Source organism: Erigeron canadensis, chromosome 9 (genome assembly GCF_010389155.1).
Source record: "Erigeron canadensis isolate Cc75 chromosome 9, C_canadensis_v1, whole genome shotgun sequence".
NCBI lineage: Eukaryota > Viridiplantae > Streptophyta > Magnoliopsida > Asterales > Asteraceae > Erigeron > Erigeron canadensis.
The window spans coordinates 1699292-1717728 of NC_057769.1; the positions used below are offsets into that span (position 1 = coordinate 1699292).

The window sequence follows — 18437 nt, forward strand, 5'->3', positions numbered from 1 at the left end:
TATCTAGGTGCAATGCCCATAAATCTCAATTACATAGTTAGTCATTACATATCGAAATTTTGTTTAAACAGATTAGTGATTGTTTAAATATTTACATCGACAAACAACTCATGTTGATTAATACGGTTATTGATTAAGGATGTTGACTTGGACATGATGTGTTGATAAACGATAATGGGTTAATGATCAATGACTACGTTGATAATTGACTTATATTAATTAATAACCTTGTTATCAATAGTCCGCTAATTATATATCACTTCTACTAAATCAATAGTAGATTTTGACATGGTTTTAATGGTCATGAGAAAATTTCATATATATCTTATTTTAAAGACATAATTACATATATACCTTAAATACAAGTTTTTAATACATAAATTAAATGCTTTTAAAGCATGTTTTCCTATAATAACAACATTTTTATAGTAAGCTTTGAAAAAAAAAAAAAATCTACTATGTTTTTGGGTTATTGACTATTACTACATCAAAGGGTCAAACACCAATTTGCATTTCCTTCTTTCAATCTTCGTCACCACCGTCGATCCCTTCACACCCTCATCGCCCGCCGCCGTCACCACTCTAAAAACCTCCATTGCAAAACCCAAAAACCATACATATATTTATATCCTATTTATATACATACATACACACAAAGTCTTGAAAAAAACACACACACCCACAACACACACAAACCATGAGACAACGATGCCAACACTAAAACCATCAAAGATTTCAACAAATGAAGAAAATTTCAAAGCTTTTTTACACCCAAAGATTCCATTCATTTTCAACATTATCACGTTCACAAGAAGTATTAAATATAATACAATCAATAGATCCAATGGAACCTTCATTAGAACAAATTTCACCTTTTTTATCCCCTGAAGTTATTAGCTCTGTTATTCAAGAACAGCAAAAACCTTATCTTTGTTTTCGATTTTTCATCTGGGCTGCGAAAAGAAAGCGATTTCGCAGCTGGGTTTCGCATAATTTGATGATTGGTATGCTTGTTAATAATAAAGTTGAAAACTTTGATACTTATTGGAAAGTTCTTGAAGAAATCAAGAATGCCGGTTATCCGATACCTTCTGATGCTTTTGCAGTTTTGATTGGTGGGTATTGGGAGATGAAAGATGGCGAAAAAGCGGTTGAGTGTTTTGGTAGAATGAAAGAATTCGATTGCGAGCCGAATACGTTTACTTATAATTTGATGCTTCATGTTTTGGTGAATAAAGGTATGATAGTATTGGCTTTGGCTTTTTATAATATGATGATGAAGTTGAATTGTTGTTTGAATTGTTCTACTTATAATATTTTGATTAATGGGTTGTGTAAAAGTTCAATGATTTCGTATGCATTAGAGCTTTTTGATGAGATGATTAAAAGAGGGATAATGCCTAGTAAGATTACTTATACAATTGTGCTTTCGGGGTTATGTGAAGCTAAGAGGATAGATGATGCGTATCGTTTGTTTGAGAATATGAGAAACATTGGTATTAAGACTGATAGTGCTGTTTATAATGCTTTGCTTAATGGGGTTTGTAAGTTGGGTAGGATGGATGAAGTGTTTGTTCTTTTGAGGAAGTTTCAGAGTGACGGTTTTGAGCTTAATTTGAATAGTTATAGCTCGTTAATTGATGGGTTGTTTAGAGCTAAAAGGTTTGAAGATGCTCATGAGATGTTTAAGAGAATGACTGAAGCTGAGATAGTGCCTGATGTGGTCTTTCACACAATCATGATTCGAGGGTTGTGCGATGAGGGCAGAATACATGATGCGCTTAAGATGCTTAAAGATATGACTGATAATAATTTGGTACCAGATACTCAAGCTTATAATACGTTAATTAAAGGGCTTTGCGACAAGGGTTTCTTGGATGAAGCACGCTCGTTAAAACTTGAAATTTCAGGTGATAATGAGTTTCCGGATACTTGTACTTACACTATACTTATATCTGGTATGTGTAGATACGGTCTAGTTGGAGATGCACAAAATTTATTTAATGAAATGGAAAAGTTTGGATGTTTGCCTTCTGTTGTCACATTCAATGCTCTTATAGATGGGCTATGTAAAGCCGGTGAACTTCAAAATGCTCACATTTTGCTTTCCAAAATGGAGATTGGAAGAAATCCCTTTTTGTTTTTACGACTTACACAAGGTTCAGATAAAGTTGTTGACAGTAGAACTTTGCAGGCAAAAGTGAGTGAATTATGCGAGTCGGGGTCAACCCTTAAAGCATATAAGCTTCTCACACAGCTTGCTGACACTGCAATCATGCCAACTATCACAACTTATAATATCTTGATTAATGGTATGTGTAAAGCAGGTAGATTGGAAGGTGCTTATGAGCTTATTAAGGTGCTCGAAGGTAAGAAGATTTCGCCTGATTCGGTCACTTATGGAACACTGATTAATGGGCTCCAAAGTGTCGGGAGAGACAATGATGCATTTATACTGTTAGAAGAAATGGTTGGAAAAGGATGTAAACCTACTCCAGCGATTTATAGAACACTTATGAAATGGTCTTGTAGAAGAAAGAAAACTTTGGCTGCCTTTAATCTCTGGATTAGGTATTTAAAGAGCTTACCAAACCGAGATGAAAAAGTTCTGAAGTTGGTGGAAGATTATCTCCAGGAAGGTGAAATAGCGAGGCCTGTGAGATTGCTACTTGAAATGGATATAAAGTTACAAGATGTGTATTCGGCACCATATACAATTTGGCTTATTGGATTTTGTCAGGAGAGGAAATCAAAAGAGGCTTTATATTTATTTGACATTCTGAAGGAGTATGACATTAATGTAACTTCGCCGAGTTGTGTGATGTTAATTAGCACTCTTTGTCGAGAAGGGAAATTGAATCGTGCTATTGAAGTTTTTCTTTATGCTCTACAAAAAGGTTTTATCTTGAAACCAAGAATTTGCAATTTTTTGGTCAAGTCACTTCTTCGGTCTCGGTTGATGACTGATTATGATGCTTTTGATCTTTTGGAGAAAATGGAGTCCTGTGGGTATGATCTAGATGCCTATCTTAATGATGATACAACGTTTCTTTTGAGCAATCATAGGAGAAAACAAGATATGCAAAATGTTCTAACCAGATGAGGATGTTTTGCTTCACACACAAAGTGTTGAAACACTGGTGTTGTTGTAGAAGTCAAAGGAGGTACATGACAATTTACTTTGTTAAAATTAGAAAGAGTTAGCGTTGCTAGGAAGTTTTGTATTTGTTTATAGAAGTATTCAAATTTGCAATCTAAATCTTTGTGTAGTTCAAAATAATTGTTGAGTTTAGTTTTTATAGAGCTTGACACCTTTAGCATATGCTACTGTTATAGGGAAAGTTTTTCAAGTTAGTTTTTTTGTAAGTGGTGAAAGTTCTGATGTTGAATATACCAAGAACCATTAACATTTTTTGTATAGTGATATATGGTAGGTTCATGCTTATTCTAGTTAGTTTGAATCCTTTTTCATTGCAGACTCGTGTGTATTTTTTGAGATGTATAAATATTTAGGCCTCTCTGTATTTTTTTCGTTTTGAACTACCGTGGTATCAAGCACCCCTACTCATGTGTAGGATCAGTCTACATTGTACAACCAAACCCTTCTCTACACTGCCCGTGCATCTAGAAAGGTTTAAGGTATGCCATGCATACCCTAATACTCTTTTTTCCCTTAAAAAAAACTATACAGTAATGATAATACATATCCTGATTTATGTTCTTGTTTAGTAGTTCACACCATGGTTAGAATTTAGAAGTTTTTTTTAGCCACTGCCCTCCACATGGACCAGTTGATGATTCCAGAGAAATTGATGGTACTTTGAATATGGGCCAGGTTTTTTACTCAACCTGCTATGTAAACATTTGTGCAAGATCCAAATCAACCATGAGCTGTTTTATATTCATGACGATGAGTTTCTCCACTTCTGAGATAACTGGTAACTACCAATCCTTCCTTTTGTTGTGTATTATTTATTAATTATAATCATAATATTTGATGTGTAGACATTAGAAGTTGCAAAGTGGGTGGATCAGGCAGGTCGGGTGACCAGTTGAAATGGCAATTTTTTGTTACTGGTTGAAGCTTGTTGGGTTCGGTTGGGCAGACTCCCAACAGGTTTTTAGTCTAATTAGTGTCTCATGAATAATTAGTGTCTCATGTATGATCCAAAAGTTATACTCGTATATCAGTAATTTAATATTAGTCTAATTTCGTTAAAATGATTTAGGAGGTTTAGTGCCTTTAAAGTTATACTTTAGGTGACTGTTGGTCCGTTAGGACCCTTTGACCTTTTTCAACCTCAAGTACTTTTTGCCCAAATTGTTTAAATATCATGTAAAAATATGTGAGTCAATATTATTGTTAAACCTATATTGTTTTGGTTATGGTTTACCCTCAATAGCATAATTTTGGAGGTGTAATGTGTTAGAAATATACTTTGGGTAATTTCAACCCATTTGACCCTTTTCCTTCTTAGCTAATTTCGTTGATCTTACCTGTTTGGCTGAGCTAAAACATAACCCGTATCAACCTATTCATAAACAAATCGAAATTGTCACCAACTTAGTACACATGCATGTGTCTATGCCCACTCACAAGGAGGTCTGCTTTTCTATATATTGCATTTGTGTTAATGTGGGCTTATTTTGACTTTGGGGGTCAGACATGGACTTCTCAAATGCAAAGTTAAGTAACATCAATTTAAAAGATTCATATATATATATTACTTATATCACTCGGTATATGATATGTGTTTCCATATATATTTTATAAAAGATTCACATATATATGAACACAAAAATTAATCAGGCTGGCTCATAGCTACATGTGCAGGCACATCTTGTCATCCCAAATCAATTACATGTCAGCAACCTACATATTTGTATATTACTGTTGAAGAATGATGCATGGGATGAGTATGGTGGAATTTTGACTCTGACATACACAAGAAGTTCAAAATGACCACAAGCCATCATTCCAATATCCCACGACTTAAAGACTTATAGGCACGGCTTTAACATACTCATTGAAACAGATAAAGCTGTGGGCACGGACCACAACAAGACTAGAGGCGGTGAAGGTTAGAGACAAGTTAATTAGCTTATTTCAAAGACTATCTTCAAGTCTGTAAAGAGTTGCAACAAAGTGAAGAAATTTATTAGGGGGCTATTTAAAGAAGCCAAGGAAATCTTGGATGATCTTCAAATGGAAGCTATGAAGTTGAAATGCTGTTTGGGTTCGCCTTACTGAGTAGGAATTGGTTAAGGTGAAAGCGGTTAAGATCACTATGGTGTTCCAAGTTTTCGTTATATAGAATTTTGGCTCAGGACGGTCATCTGTATCTGATTTCTACCCCAGGTGTGCTGCTATTTATTATTCAAAAAAGTTGCGCAATTTCAGTTGGAAGTTGGAACATTGCAACTTGATAAAGATTGTTTTGGGAGTAACCGTTGAACTCGTAAGTGGTAACTTATAAAATGTAATCTTTGCCAGGTTTAACAGACACAATGTATACAATTAAAAGGATATATGTAAAGATGGGTCAATAGATATATCCAAGAGGTTAAAGATTTGGTTTAAAAAGAAGTTGGAATTTTAAGTCAAGAAAATTATTGAGTTGGTGTGAAACTGTAGTTAATCTGTCTTTGAATGTGAAGATTATTGAGTTGGTCTGAAAGTTATTGATTAGTAATGGTTTGAGTAAAGCAAATACTTCATGCATTATATGGTCCCTTTTAAATGGGTTCCAAACTGTTACGAGAGTAGATAATAACCTTACACTCCAAAAGCGTTTAAAACGTTGCTGTCAATTAATCCCACAAAAAGAAGTAATGAATATTGTGAAAACCATACACATGAAAATGATAACGGAGATATATATTAAAAGAAAACGGCCATCCACCCATTAGGGCCTAACTGACAGTCATGTCATCAAGGAGGGTGTAATTGTGAACCACATCCCCGGCCGCTAAGCTGCGAGTAAGGCTGCTTTTATTACAAGGTTCAATCAAATAAGGGTCACATTCTCTTTATTGGTATAGCCTGTGCTTATAATAGTCTCAAAATTGTCTCAACACTGACAACAAAGTGAAAACTAAAATTTGGAAGACACCAAACAATCAACAGTAATTGATGGTAAGATTTTGCCAAGAAATTCTGGGTTACGATTTAGTTTTTTGTTAGAAAAAAGAACCACCATTCAAACATGAATCCCATACAACTACTGCAATAAATATAACAGAAACTACAGAAAAACAAAATTAAAACTCATGGGCTAGAACCATAATCCAGCTGCAGCACAACAAGGCTTTGGGTCGAGCCATGAGATCTACTTTTTACTAGTACCGTATATACAAATCTCAATGTTGATCCAACAAGGTTTATCTGATAGCAAGCATGAATGATTTCATTCAGGAGAGAAGATATCCCATGAATCATGAAGTTGAACCAGGATCACTAATTACGCCCAAGAAATCATCTTTAATTGTGCCAATGCAGAACTGTAAAGCAACAGCAGAATGAAATGAATCCAACATATTTAAAGAAGATATAACTTGTAGTTGACAAACCAGCAAATTTGATAATGAGCCAAAATGGGTGATTCTTGTTCAAGGGTAAAACGTACCGGGTCAAGTTAACCCAAAGCATTTTTGGTCCACTTCATAAACTTCCATAAAACTTGGTGTGTCAGATTGATTACAGACACTACATAATTACAAATTGGAAGACTCGGCAGTCATGTCACGTATGCATTAACCACGTTGAAAGACTATCAACCACTCGACATGTTTTGAATTTAAATCCTCGTATTTAGCCTATTCAACTAGCCGGAGATAAAAGAAACCCAGATGGCCACCTCTAATTTCATATATGCAGATATCTTAGATTCTTAGGAAAACAAAAAGACAGCAAAAAATAAAGTAGAGGGACTGATATGAACCCCTGACATGTTTAAAAAGTAGACGAACCATGATTGTGTTATCTAATATAGTTCATGTGTTACTTTGATTTTAATCAGAATGCACATATATACTTGGTTTTCCAAAAATATTTTTGTACAAACTGTACACTTGATAAACAGTATGGTCCTTTTAATTTTGAAGTAATCCAAATAGACTCCACCCTAAGCTACTATAATTATTGAGCAATATACCATGAAGAAAAATAACTAATTACGTACTATTTCAGTGGCATCAACTCTAGTCCCAATGATCTTCAATCGAACCTCGCTATCCTTTTGAATCTTAACCTGGAATATTCCAAAAGGGGAGTAATTTCAGATGTCCGATACTTACATTGGTATAAACAAACCAGAAAACATTAAAAAACCAATATTGATTCGTACAGATCCATCTGAAGTTGTGTAATTAGGCATATCCCCTGACTGAAACTCCATGTCATCTGGTATCAACTAAAAGAAGGAAGAAAAAGATTAGAGTGTCGGGAGTGCCTTTAAGCAAAAAAAAAAAAAAAAGAAAAAGAGAGAGACAGTTTTCAGTTCATTATCAGAATGTAACACTCAACTATATTAAACTTAAACAACCAGAAGACAGAAAGTATGTAAAAGAAAGTAGTGTCATTTTCGCCTTAGGGTCTATTACATGAACAAACAAGTAATTTCTACTGGACTGGATCAAGAGTTGAGATGAATGACAGTTTGGTTACAACCTACAAACTTGTAACAACACAAGAACTGATTTCAATATCCTAAACGTGATGTCACCTCTGATATGCATAGCCCATCTTCTCTGTAATAATGTATATTGTGTCTCCAAATTATCAGTAGTCATACTGGCAGGCTGGAACTCAAAGTTGGAACCAGGATTTGCTTATTCGTACACCAAATTATCTATAGCCGAATATCTTCTTTTACTATTTGTCAAAAGTCAATCCTGACACACCCAAGTTCTAAGCAGAACTTAAATCCACAATGTCTCTGTTGTTAAAGCACCTTGCTACCGGTAAGCTAAAGGCATGCCAATTAGGCTAATGTTTGGTAACATTGTGAAACATAATTGTACCACATGGCTATATGAAAAGAATGTTCCAGCATGAGATCTAGAGAGAACCCAATCTCATAATTACTGAAGGTCCATGCTCACTTCAACTCATTGTACTGGCTTCTAAAGCATCACTAACTTCTTCAGTACTTAATGTTAAATCAATTTGATCATGCTACTATACCAACATGATATATTGATGTGAAACAGTTTGAGCAAAAAATGTTCTAACTAGAAATGAAAGTTTGCGTCATTTTAAACCAGATAAGGAATCCAAAACACTCTTCTGGATACTGTTTATCTGCTTCAATTCAAGGGATAAGAACTGGCTTATATGTAGATATATTGATGCATACTAATTTGTTAAGCACATTAGCACATGAAAATAAGCAAACCCAATCACCTATGAAAAGAAAATGATAATATATTCACGCAAGTTAATATATGTGGACGAATGGCTAGATGATACCACACATTCAGAACATTAGAATTACATTTTTTCATGGCAGTACAAGCGATTGAATAATCAACATACCAAACACCTATGATTTTCTAAAACTGTCAACTTTATATAATATGAATTCTAGCACAAAGCATTGACAAAAAAGTAACAGATGTGACTAAGATCATTGAATCACTTACATGGTTTGACACAAATATTTGAACAGGCCCAGCTTCAGCAAAGAAACCCATCTGCAAAATATATTAAAAAAACTCACTTCTTTAAGTCTTTAACAAAATCAAAATTTTGCTTTTTATCAAGAAACACTAAACCAAGTATGACCTTATTAACCATTGTTACTACGGCTTCCAGGATCTCCCCTTTGAAAGGACGGAACACCACGCATTGATATTTCACCGGAAAAGTCACGAAGCCTGTACCATCTCGAATCAGCCCCTTTCCAACATCTTCAACTCCTGTAATGGCGACGACAAATCCATGTCGCCCACTATAAAACCAAAAAAGCACCAAATTTTATTTTTACATAAACTTTTCAACCAAAACAGTGGAGTATACTAATTTATATGTATCGAAACCTGCTTGTTCCCTCAACATCTTTCATGAGCTTAGCAACCAGTTTCTCGCGAAGGTCCCGGCCAAAATGGCGCGGGTGTAGTTGCATATTTCTCTCCAACACAATGTGGAAAAACATCTTTTTACCTAAACCCCCAAATATAAAAATACAATCATTATGTCAAATAAATATACCAAAATACGCCAACTATCTTTGGTCTGAAACAAGATTCTTTTTTTTAAATCAATAACACAATAAATTCAGCTATCTCTAAGAGAACAATGTGTAAAAAAAAATTACTTTTTCTAAACAATGTGGTGATTTTTTTCCTGTCGCTATGTTTCGGGTATTATATTAGGGTCCTCCAATTTGGGCCGGGTCAAACAAAGATAACACTACAAATCTAAGTTTTCTTCATTCATTCACATTACCATTCTTACACATAAAAAAGATTAGTTTCTGACAAACAAAATACGAATTTGTAAAGTTAAAAGCTTTACAAAAAAATAATCAATATAACAATTAGGGTTTTACAGTTTACACTTGTAATTTGTAAATCTAAAAAAAAAAAAAAAAAAAAAAAAGAATTTAACTATAAATTCTAAGGATTTTTAGGGCAGAAACTGAAGTAAAGGTTTAGGGCAAAACTAAATTAATTTAATTGCGAGGAAGTCAAAATAATAACAACAAATTTATGGATTTAAGGCAAAAAATAAATAAATTAATTGATAGAGATAAATAGCAAACCGTACCGTATGGTGGCTCGACTGGCCGGAAGATGGTGTCTGGCGGCGGAGCACGGAGGTGAGTGGTTCTCGAGTTTTTATTAAAATAAAATAAATGAGAAGATTGGATAGGGAAGAAATGATAGAAAATTACATAAGGAGGCATTCTCAAGTTAAAAGAAAAGAAAGTTAATAGTCGGAAAAAAAAAGGTAACAAGATACAATTTTACATTTATAGTAATTAAAACCTTTATATAAGAGCATCTATAAAGGTAGGTGACAGAGGTAGGTGAAGGGTAAATGTGAAAAGGGTAAATGGTTAAAAAGTATAGGTGACGAGTGTAGGTGATGGGAAGAAGGTGATTGTAATAACCTAGGTAAAAAGACAAAATGTGGGGTACTTTTTTATTTATATACGAGCATGGTACCCGCGCAAAACGGTGGCGGTAACAGCGACGACGGTATAGTGGGGTTGGTGACGCATGGTGATGACATCGACAATTGGTGTCGAGTGGTGTAAGTTGATGTTAAGATAATAGAACTATTTTATAAGATAAAGACTTCGAATGTAAATTAGCAAAATAAGGGTTTAGGATGTAAATTAGTTCATTAAGGGCAAATTTGATAATTTATAAAAACTCTTTCATGGTGGAGTGTTTATTAAGGACATTTTGGTAATTTTGCATGTGACATTTTGGTAACACTTTCCATTTTGAGGGGGTGTATAATCTTTAATAAGGAGTATAGATATATTTTTTTGTTTTCTTTTATTTTGATTGGATATAGAGTGAAAGATTGTAAGGTATTATGTTTTTAATTAAATAATAGTGGGGACCAAATGATAAGTGAATGGTTAAGGGGAAAAATAAAAGGTGAATAAAATGAGAAGGTGATGTTGATGTGACAGAAAAAAGTGTAGGTGAAAGGGTAAACAGTTACGAATGGTCTAAGTTTGAGGGATATAATAATAATTTAACCACTTTTCCTTCCAAATCTTGCCAAAAATGGCAAAAAAGTTTTGAGATCAAAACACTCTATTTTTCCCTTTTTTTCCCTTTCCTTTTTTTTAAAACAAAAACTCAAGAATACAAAAACTAAAAAAGATAAATAAATAATTGATAGCATAAAAGTGATAAAAAAAAAAAAAAAGAGTTTGGAAACAATTGAATAAATTTCTTACTTAGAGCACGAAAACTTAAGTCAAATATTTGTTATTTTCAATAGCTTAAATAGAAATCTTTAACTGTCTAACCTTTTTACAATTTTTATATAAAAGTTCTTAGATGGCATAAATAGCCAAAAAAATAAATAAATAAATAATTCATGTACGACTATAATATAGCTAGATGTGTCAACACATAAGTTAAGTGATGAATTGGATATTAGAATAAGATGCTTTGAACTAAATTGACTAACTTTATATGTCAGCCAAAATGATCAGGTTTGGTATGGTTCAAGTTGGTGGTACTGGTTCTCAGCCCAAATTTGGTGGTTGTATTTAATTTAAGTTGGTTCTCCAATTGTTGTACGTAAACATGAAGAATACTTGTTACATGTTATCATTCACTTTATAATTGGTAGAGATCCACTATACATAATAGATGTACAAAATCTTTACCATTTCAAAGATGTACAGTTGCCTAGTTATAATAGATATACAAAATCTTTAACATTTTAAAGATGTATTGTAGAAAGGCAATTAGAGAGTACCCACAAATATTGTATATAATTGATATAAAGTAATTAATGTTAAAATATAATATATATAAAAATATTTTAATGGATAGTATACAAAAGTATTATACCTTATATTATACCTTTTTAACACTTTAAAAGAAAATTCATGAAAACCGTTATAAAGAAGTATAAATAACATATCTAAGAAAAATAAAAATCAGAGTAGTTATCTTTTCTTCCTTTTATCAATGAAGGTGTTTAAGATTGAGTTTTGAAGTGAATATGTGATTATTACTCCTCCATAACCAAATCATGAAATATAGTGTTTGCGAAACAGGTTGATTATTTGCAATTTTATAAAGACACAACATAGTTTTGGAAAGATAGATTGAAATAAACTTTTTTAACACGCAGTTTTAAAAACATAAAATTAATTGTTCGTTCAAGCGTAATCTTAAAACTCCTATAATATGTGAGATAACAATATATTGCACACAAAAGAAATGTTTATAGTAAAAGTACTAGCTAATTAATCCGGGTTCAAACCGAACATATTAATAAAATTAATTTTATAAAAACTTATCTTCATCACTAAAGTTGCGATAATTCAAAGATACTCATAACCTCGAAATAATATACCTTATAATTAGTTTATTAACCCGCATAATATGTAGGAAATTAAAAGTTTATTGTGACAAAATTATTTAAAGGGTTATTTACTGAAATGGTACCTGGACTATCCACCATATTACTGGTTTCATACCTATAACTTTAAAATTACTCTCATCATACCCCAACTTATCAATTTTTCACTCGGACGATACCTGACTTGACGGGCGTCAGTTTGGCCGTTAAGTTGGGGTATGACTACCGTAAATTTTAAAGTTTTAAGTATGAAACCAATAATATGGTGGATAGTCCAGATATCATTTATGTAATTATTATTATTATTATTATTATTATTATTATTATTATTATTATTATTATTATTATTATTATTATGGTTGTTGTTGTTGTTTTAATTACACAAAGTACATTGATATTTTTTTTGTAAATATTTATATTTATTTTATAAAAGAATATTTTATTTTTATAAAAAAATTATTGTAAATATTTGATTTTTTATTAAAAACTATTAATATTTCAAAACTATTATTTATAAAATTTATTTTTTAATAAAATAATATTTTCTTTTATAAAAGATCATTTTTAGTACAAAGTTTTTATTTCTATAAAAAATATTTTTCAATCTTCTTTTTTAAAAGGGTGAACCGGAAAGAATATCATAATTTCTTGTATTGAATTAGTACCTGTACAACTACTATGTAAGGTTTGAATCAGCTCAAAACAGATTTAATCAACTCCATATGGTGGTATCCATTCAAGACTTCACGTTCATTTATCAATGTTTTACATGAAATTAATGTACTGCTTCCGATTTACTTATTTGTTTTAAATAAAAAATAAATAAATATGAAATAAATAAAATCATCATGGATCTATAATTTGATTGATTAATAGTTTTTAATAAAAAAAACTAAATATTTACAATATTTTTTATAAAAATAAATCGTCCGTGTGGAGAATTGATAAGTTGGGGTATGATGAGAGTAATTTTAAAGTTATAGGTATGAAATCAGTAATATGATGGATAGTCCAGGTACCATTTCAGTAAATAACCCTTATTTAAATACTAGAGCTTAAAGATCATGTATAAACTTTTAGAGTTTAAAAAATATAAAAACATTCTTTTATTAAAAAAGTAACATTATAAAATAACAAAAATAAAAATACAATAAATTTTATTAAGGAAAATGTTGGTGACATTATAAGTAAAATGAATGTGATTTTGTACAATCACGTTGCGATTTTATAAATATAAATCTTGTAGCGATTTTGTAAATCTTAATAAGATGTTGTAAATATATTGCCATTTAGTTACTATTTTCTGAAAATCCCAAACAAATTTAGACCAAAATAATAAAATTGTATAAAAACTGACTACTCATGCCATTCTTTCTTAAAAAGAAAATTATAGCGATTTGTATAGTATGGACATATATTTAGTTGTACAATATAACTTCCACGACCACCGCCCCTCTATGATTGACATTTTGTGCGTTGACAGCAAACAAACACACGACATCGGACACCCCCCACGGCCCACGCAACCTCCACCAACTGGTTCTCATATTTTCTTTTAAACCCCTCATATGATCAAATATCAGCTTTTGCACCCCTCATGCTTTTTAATTTCTAATAAAATAATCCACCACTTTTTCTTTTTCAACATCCAAGGCAAAAAAACATTAAACCAAGGTAAATTCATTAATCATCTTCTATAAAGGGGTTGTGCAACTAGTAATAACTTAAATAAGCATGCTATACATAGGACTTTGGATTTAATGTATCATGTTAATGTTGCATATTAATAAAGGTTTTATGGATCATGTTTAGTAGCCAAAGCAAACTTAAATTTGATTAGCTATGAAACGTGACATATGAATATTTGATTGCATTTAATTTCAAAATGTTAGGGACCACAATAATAGTATAATTGCTTCCAAAGTGTTGAAGGTCCACAAACGATGGTGTAAAAGTTTCTATCAATATATTATGTCTCTATGTTTCTTTATAACGTACAATTTTCATTTTGAATTCTTATTTCTTGTTTTGTAGTTTTGTTAATTGCATAAAATATTTGGTTATTTAATTAATATAATACCAAAAAACTTCTAGATAGCTTAACACACCATGTCATCTCCCACAAATAACACTTTGCCACTAAGATATCTTTATATTACTAACTTTTCAATTCAAAACGCCATGGCAATTTTATCCAAAAAAACCCAATTATTCTAAAATAGTGTACTATGCTCAATCAAAACAAAAACTAATTATCTTTCTCAAATTAAATAAAAAAATGAAGGTTCTAATATAAATAAAAAATCATAACTTTTCATCCCTTGTACTTTTCCTTTTTGCTTTAAAACCCCTTCCCTAACTTTAACAACTTTGTTTTTCCATATATCCAATGAACCCTAGTTGAAAAAGTAACTTATTTATTCAACAAACTCATTAAATAAAATCACATTCTTTTTCTTAAAAGAGAAGAGACAAAGTGAGAAATAACCATATACACCACTTCACAAATCACAACACACACATTCACATACATTCACACACAAACACTAGAATCTATACAACAACAAAACATATCACAAAATCCATAACTTCAACTCGCCGGAACTAGCGACGGAGACGGCGGCGCCACCGCCGGAAAATGGGCATTTTCTTGGTTTTCTTCCCGGAAGAAAAACAACTAAATTCACCAACAATAAACTCAATACTCAAACGCACAAACTCAAGCCACATATCAACAAAAACACAATCCACAATTTCCATTTGTGCCCTTTTGATCTTCTTAACTTTCCTTTTATTCACACTCTCATCTTTTGAACCAAACAACAATGATTTCATGACGTCATCACACCGACGCTTTCTCACACAAACACACCGTCATTTTCACACACAAACACCGCCCATAATGAACTCATATTCTCAACAACATGCATTACAAGGCCTAGGCACACTATACGCACGTGGCACAACGGCAATGAACGAGCTTGTTATATGTCACGTGACTAGTCACGTGACCAAGAAAGAGCTTAAGTTGTTCATGAAAGCTTTCCATCGTTCTGGGTTACCTTCAAAATCGGATCTTTTGTTCATATTTGATTCGGGTTCGAGTGTCGGTGAGCTAGATGATGTGATTCGTGAAGAAAATGATATTTTTTTGAAACTTGTTGACTTGTATAAGCAAGAATTGGGCAATGGGAGTAAAGCTTTTGACTTTCCGGTCAGTTTTGACCTGGCCCGGTTTGTGAAACCCGGGTCGGATCCTGATAAAGGTGAACCCATTTGGGGTCGGAGAGTTAGAACCAATAACTCGACTTTTGGTATTGGTAATGGCGAGTCTAAAAAGACTGGTTTTGACTCGTCTCAAGCTGGAAAATCCGGGTCGGATCCGGGTCAGGGGGTTAAGACAAATAATTCAAGTATTGGGTTTAGCGAGAATGGAACTGAGTCGACTCGGACGAGTCATGGGTCGGTGGTGGGTTTTGGGGTGGGCGAGTTAGACCCAGAAAATGCTTTATCCGGGTTCGTGGAAAATGCTCGAATGAGTTTAAGAAGATGGGCTACTTACCCGATGATTTTGGGCCGGGTTCGTAGAAAATTCAAGAAGATAATTCTAGTTGATGCTAAAGAGGTTTTACTATTAGGTGACCCATTCGGGCGAGTGAAAAACCATTCGCCCGAATCAATTTTCTTGTTTCGGAAGAACAAGAAGGGTCACAAAAAAGCGGTCAACCCCGTTGTGATACTCGGTGGAGAACGCGGGGTGCGGCGATTATCCGCCGCAATGTTGACCGAGATAGTGCGGTCAACTACACATCAACACCGCAACAAAAAGGGCTCGCTGACCGAGTCGGGCCTGTTGAGTCAACTCATTGGAAATGAGTTTCTGGCGAAAAGTATACGTTTTGTAACAAGTGAGTTGACAATACCGGAACCGAGTTCACTCAGTGGAGTGGAAATAACAAATCAGACAGTTGTACTAAGGCGTGGAAATAGTAATTTAGATATCGGTGAAGTTATTATGAAGCATATTTGTTCATTTTCAATAGATTCATCGGTTTACACGGAATGTTGACCGTCAAAGGTACAAGTAATGCGTAAGGTACTTGTTATTAGTTTTTGTGAATGTTTCCACTACTTGTAGAATGGTGTTGGAGTTACTTGTACATTTTGCAGTTAATATTTATATACATTCATTTAAATTTTAATTTAAGGATTTTCTGTAATTTTTAAAGTAGTCTTTTTTGTAAGTAAAAGAGTCACACGTTTAAGGTTCGATGTCAGCGAAAACGATGTCGTTTAATTGCATAGTTGTTGTCAGTCCGTAGCTGTCGCTTTTAATGCTAACTGTCCAATACAATCCATGTGTTGAACCGCGGGGCTCAATACGCCTAAAATTTTTATATGAATTTTGAAGAGAAAAAAAAAAGAATATATTTATTTTGGGTGTTTTAAATTGAGAACTTTAATTTTATAGTCATTGTTTATTCAAAGTTACACTAGAGTTAGAAAAATGATTGGGCCTTGTGAAAAGGACATTTTTGTATGAATTATTTGATTTGGTGATAAAGGATGTGAAGTATGAAGTATAATATAATATGATAGGTGATATGATAAGATATCAATCATGTAGGCCATGTTAATATGATCATGAACAAAGATTAATTAATCTTATGAAGGAATGTTAATGGTAATCATATCTGGACAACATTTGTCTTCTTAGTTAAATATACTAATGGTTTCTTTAGGGTGACTAATCAGTAATCACACAGATCATACAGGCTGGTTACTGGTTAGCAAGTGAATTATGGGTTGTTAGTAAAAAAGAAAAGAAAAAAAAAGTTGACTTTAATAGCATGTTAAATTAGGCCATGTTAAGTTGTTTCCTAAACCCTTTTTTAAGCATTTTAATTTGAAATTTAGAGGTAATTAACAAGTAATTGTGTTAGGAAAATTTCTTTTAAAATAATCTAACCGTTGGAAAAAAGAAAAAGATAAACCCAAAACGCTTAGTCACCTACTATTGTCTACCATCAACCCGGCTCAAAAGGCCGGCAAACGCACTAGAGGCTGTAACGGAAACACGCGTCACAACGTGTTGAGACTCATAGGTGATAGGTCACTCATAGGTGATAGGTCATAGGGCAGAAAAATTCCTAGATATCACACTGCAAGTGTGAATACAAAAAAATGAAAGTGTCTTCATAAGGGGTTATAAAATTTGAAAACCAATGCCTCAAAGTCTCAAACCATATATTCTCATTTTCCACTTTACCTTTTGTAAATGGTTTTTGAATCCACGTGACTTCATAAAGGCATGACCTTCACCAATGGTCTCAAATCTCAATTGAGTTATGCATTTGAAAGCTGACCCAAACATTGTAACTTGATAATCAAAATTGATATATGTAAGAAAATCATACTACGGGTACGAGGTGATATACAACAATAAATACTTATAATTCTTACTTAGAGTACACACATTTGTACATACTTAAAAAGTTAGAGTTAAATACAAGAATGGTCCCCGTGGTTTGTCACTTTTTGCAACGACAGTCCTTCTCTTTATTTTTTAGCAAAGACCGTGGTCCCTAAAGATATGTTTTAGTTGCAACGGCAGTCCCTCACTAATAGAATCGTTAATTAGTGTCATTAAGTTTCTCATGTGAGTATCACATGAGGGGTGTTAATGTCCTTCTACCTACACAAACATAGGGGTGTTCAAAAGTATTTGTATCCAAACACGTTATTTAAAAATCTAATTCGATATTATTTGGATATTCAAATTTTGGTTCAGATTTTGATTTAGATTTAGGTAAAGATTTTAGAAAACTTCGGATATTCGAATATCCAAAAGTCGGATATTCAACTTTTGGATATCCTAAATTTCTAAATCAAATTTCGGATATCCAAAAGGGATATTATGCCGATCTTATCTTGAAAGTTTTAGATATTTCGGATATCCAAAACCTTTGGATATGTGTTCGGATAACCGAATTTTAGGAAAAAATATAAGTATTCTAGAAAAAAAAATATTTCAAGTATCTGAATTTTAGAAAAAAATAAATATCATAGGTATTGTCGTATTATTAGATATTGAGACTAACGTTTTGGATACTTTCGGATATTGAAACTAGGATTTTTCGATATCTTTTGATATTTTCGAATTAAAAAAAAATGATATTGAAATCTAAGCAAAAAAAAATTCTAGATATTTTTAGATTTCCAAAATATCTGAAACTTTTCAAAAATTACTATCCGAATTTGAATCCAAAATTTATTGTATCCAACTTTTCATAGAAAATAGGATTGAATTTTCGGATCATGGTTCAGATACAGATACTTTTGAACCCCCCTCTGTTTATGTAGGAGAAAGGAC

General features: G+C 32.7%; 3 protein-coding genes across 6 annotated transcripts; 2 read left to right on the forward strand and 1 right to left on the reverse strand.

Moving 5' to 3' along the window:
* Positions 1–504: 504 nt before the first annotated feature.
* On the forward strand, positions 505–5584 carry LOC122583945 (pentatricopeptide repeat-containing protein At1g79540). Of its 4 annotated transcripts, XM_043756315.1 has the most exons (4): positions 505–3164; positions 3576–3639; positions 3836–3938; positions 4823–5584. In XM_043756315.1, exon 1 carries the CDS (start codon positions 743–745, stop codon positions 3101–3103), a length of 2361 nt encoding a protein of 786 aa, XP_043612250.1. In that variant the 5' UTR covers positions 505–742; the 3' UTR covers positions 3104–3164; positions 3576–3639; positions 3836–3938; positions 4823–5584. The 4 variants fall into 4 exon arrangements, with proteins under 4 accessions (XP_043612250.1, XP_043612249.1, XP_043612251.1 ...); XM_043756314.1 differs by lacking the exon at positions 3576–3639; XM_043756316.1 differs by lacking the exon at positions 3576–3639 and having other exon boundaries at positions 4835–5584.
* A 558-nt stretch (positions 5585–6142) lies between these two features.
* On the reverse strand, positions 6143–9860 carry LOC122582041 (DNA-directed RNA polymerase II subunit RPB7-like). The gene is made up of 7 exons (XM_043754387.1): positions 9770–9860; positions 9040–9163; positions 8786–8951; positions 8644–8694; positions 7347–7412; positions 7182–7250; positions 6143–6501 (listed from the first exon to the last, which is right to left on the reverse strand). The coding sequence occupies exons 2-7, from the start codon at positions 9153–9155 to the stop codon at positions 6436–6438; spliced, it is 534 nt and encodes a 177-aa protein (XP_043610322.1). The 5' UTR covers positions 9156–9163; positions 9770–9860; the 3' UTR covers positions 6143–6435.
* Positions 9861–14507: 4647 nt separating this feature from the next.
* Positions 14508–16271, forward strand: LOC122581193. The gene has a single exon (XM_043753362.1). It carries the CDS (start codon positions 14703–14705, stop codon positions 16131–16133), a length of 1431 nt encoding a protein of 476 aa, XP_043609297.1. The 5' UTR covers positions 14508–14702; the 3' UTR covers positions 16134–16271.
* The last annotated feature ends 2166 nt before the right edge of the window (positions 16272–18437 follow it).

Coding starts and splice junctions, on each gene's coding strand:
- LOC122583945 (XM_043756315.1), top strand. CDS start 743: ATGAAGAAAATTTCAAAGCTTTTTTACACCCAAAGATTCCATTCATTT.
- LOC122582041 (XM_043754387.1), bottom strand. CDS start 9,155: ATGTTTTTCCACATTGTGTTGGAGAGAAATATGCAACTACACCCGCGC. Junction 8,695..8,785: donor TAGTAACAATGGTTAATAAG/GTCATACTTGGT, acceptor TATATTTTGCAG/ATGGGTTTCTTTGCTGAAGC. Junction 7,413..8,643: donor AAATATTTGTGTCAAACCAT/GTAAGTGATTCA, acceptor TCCTTCTTTTAG/TTGATACCAGATGACATGGA.
- LOC122581193 (XM_043753362.1), top strand. CDS start 14,703: ATGGGCATTTTCTTGGTTTTCTTCCCGGAAGAAAAACAACTAAATTCA.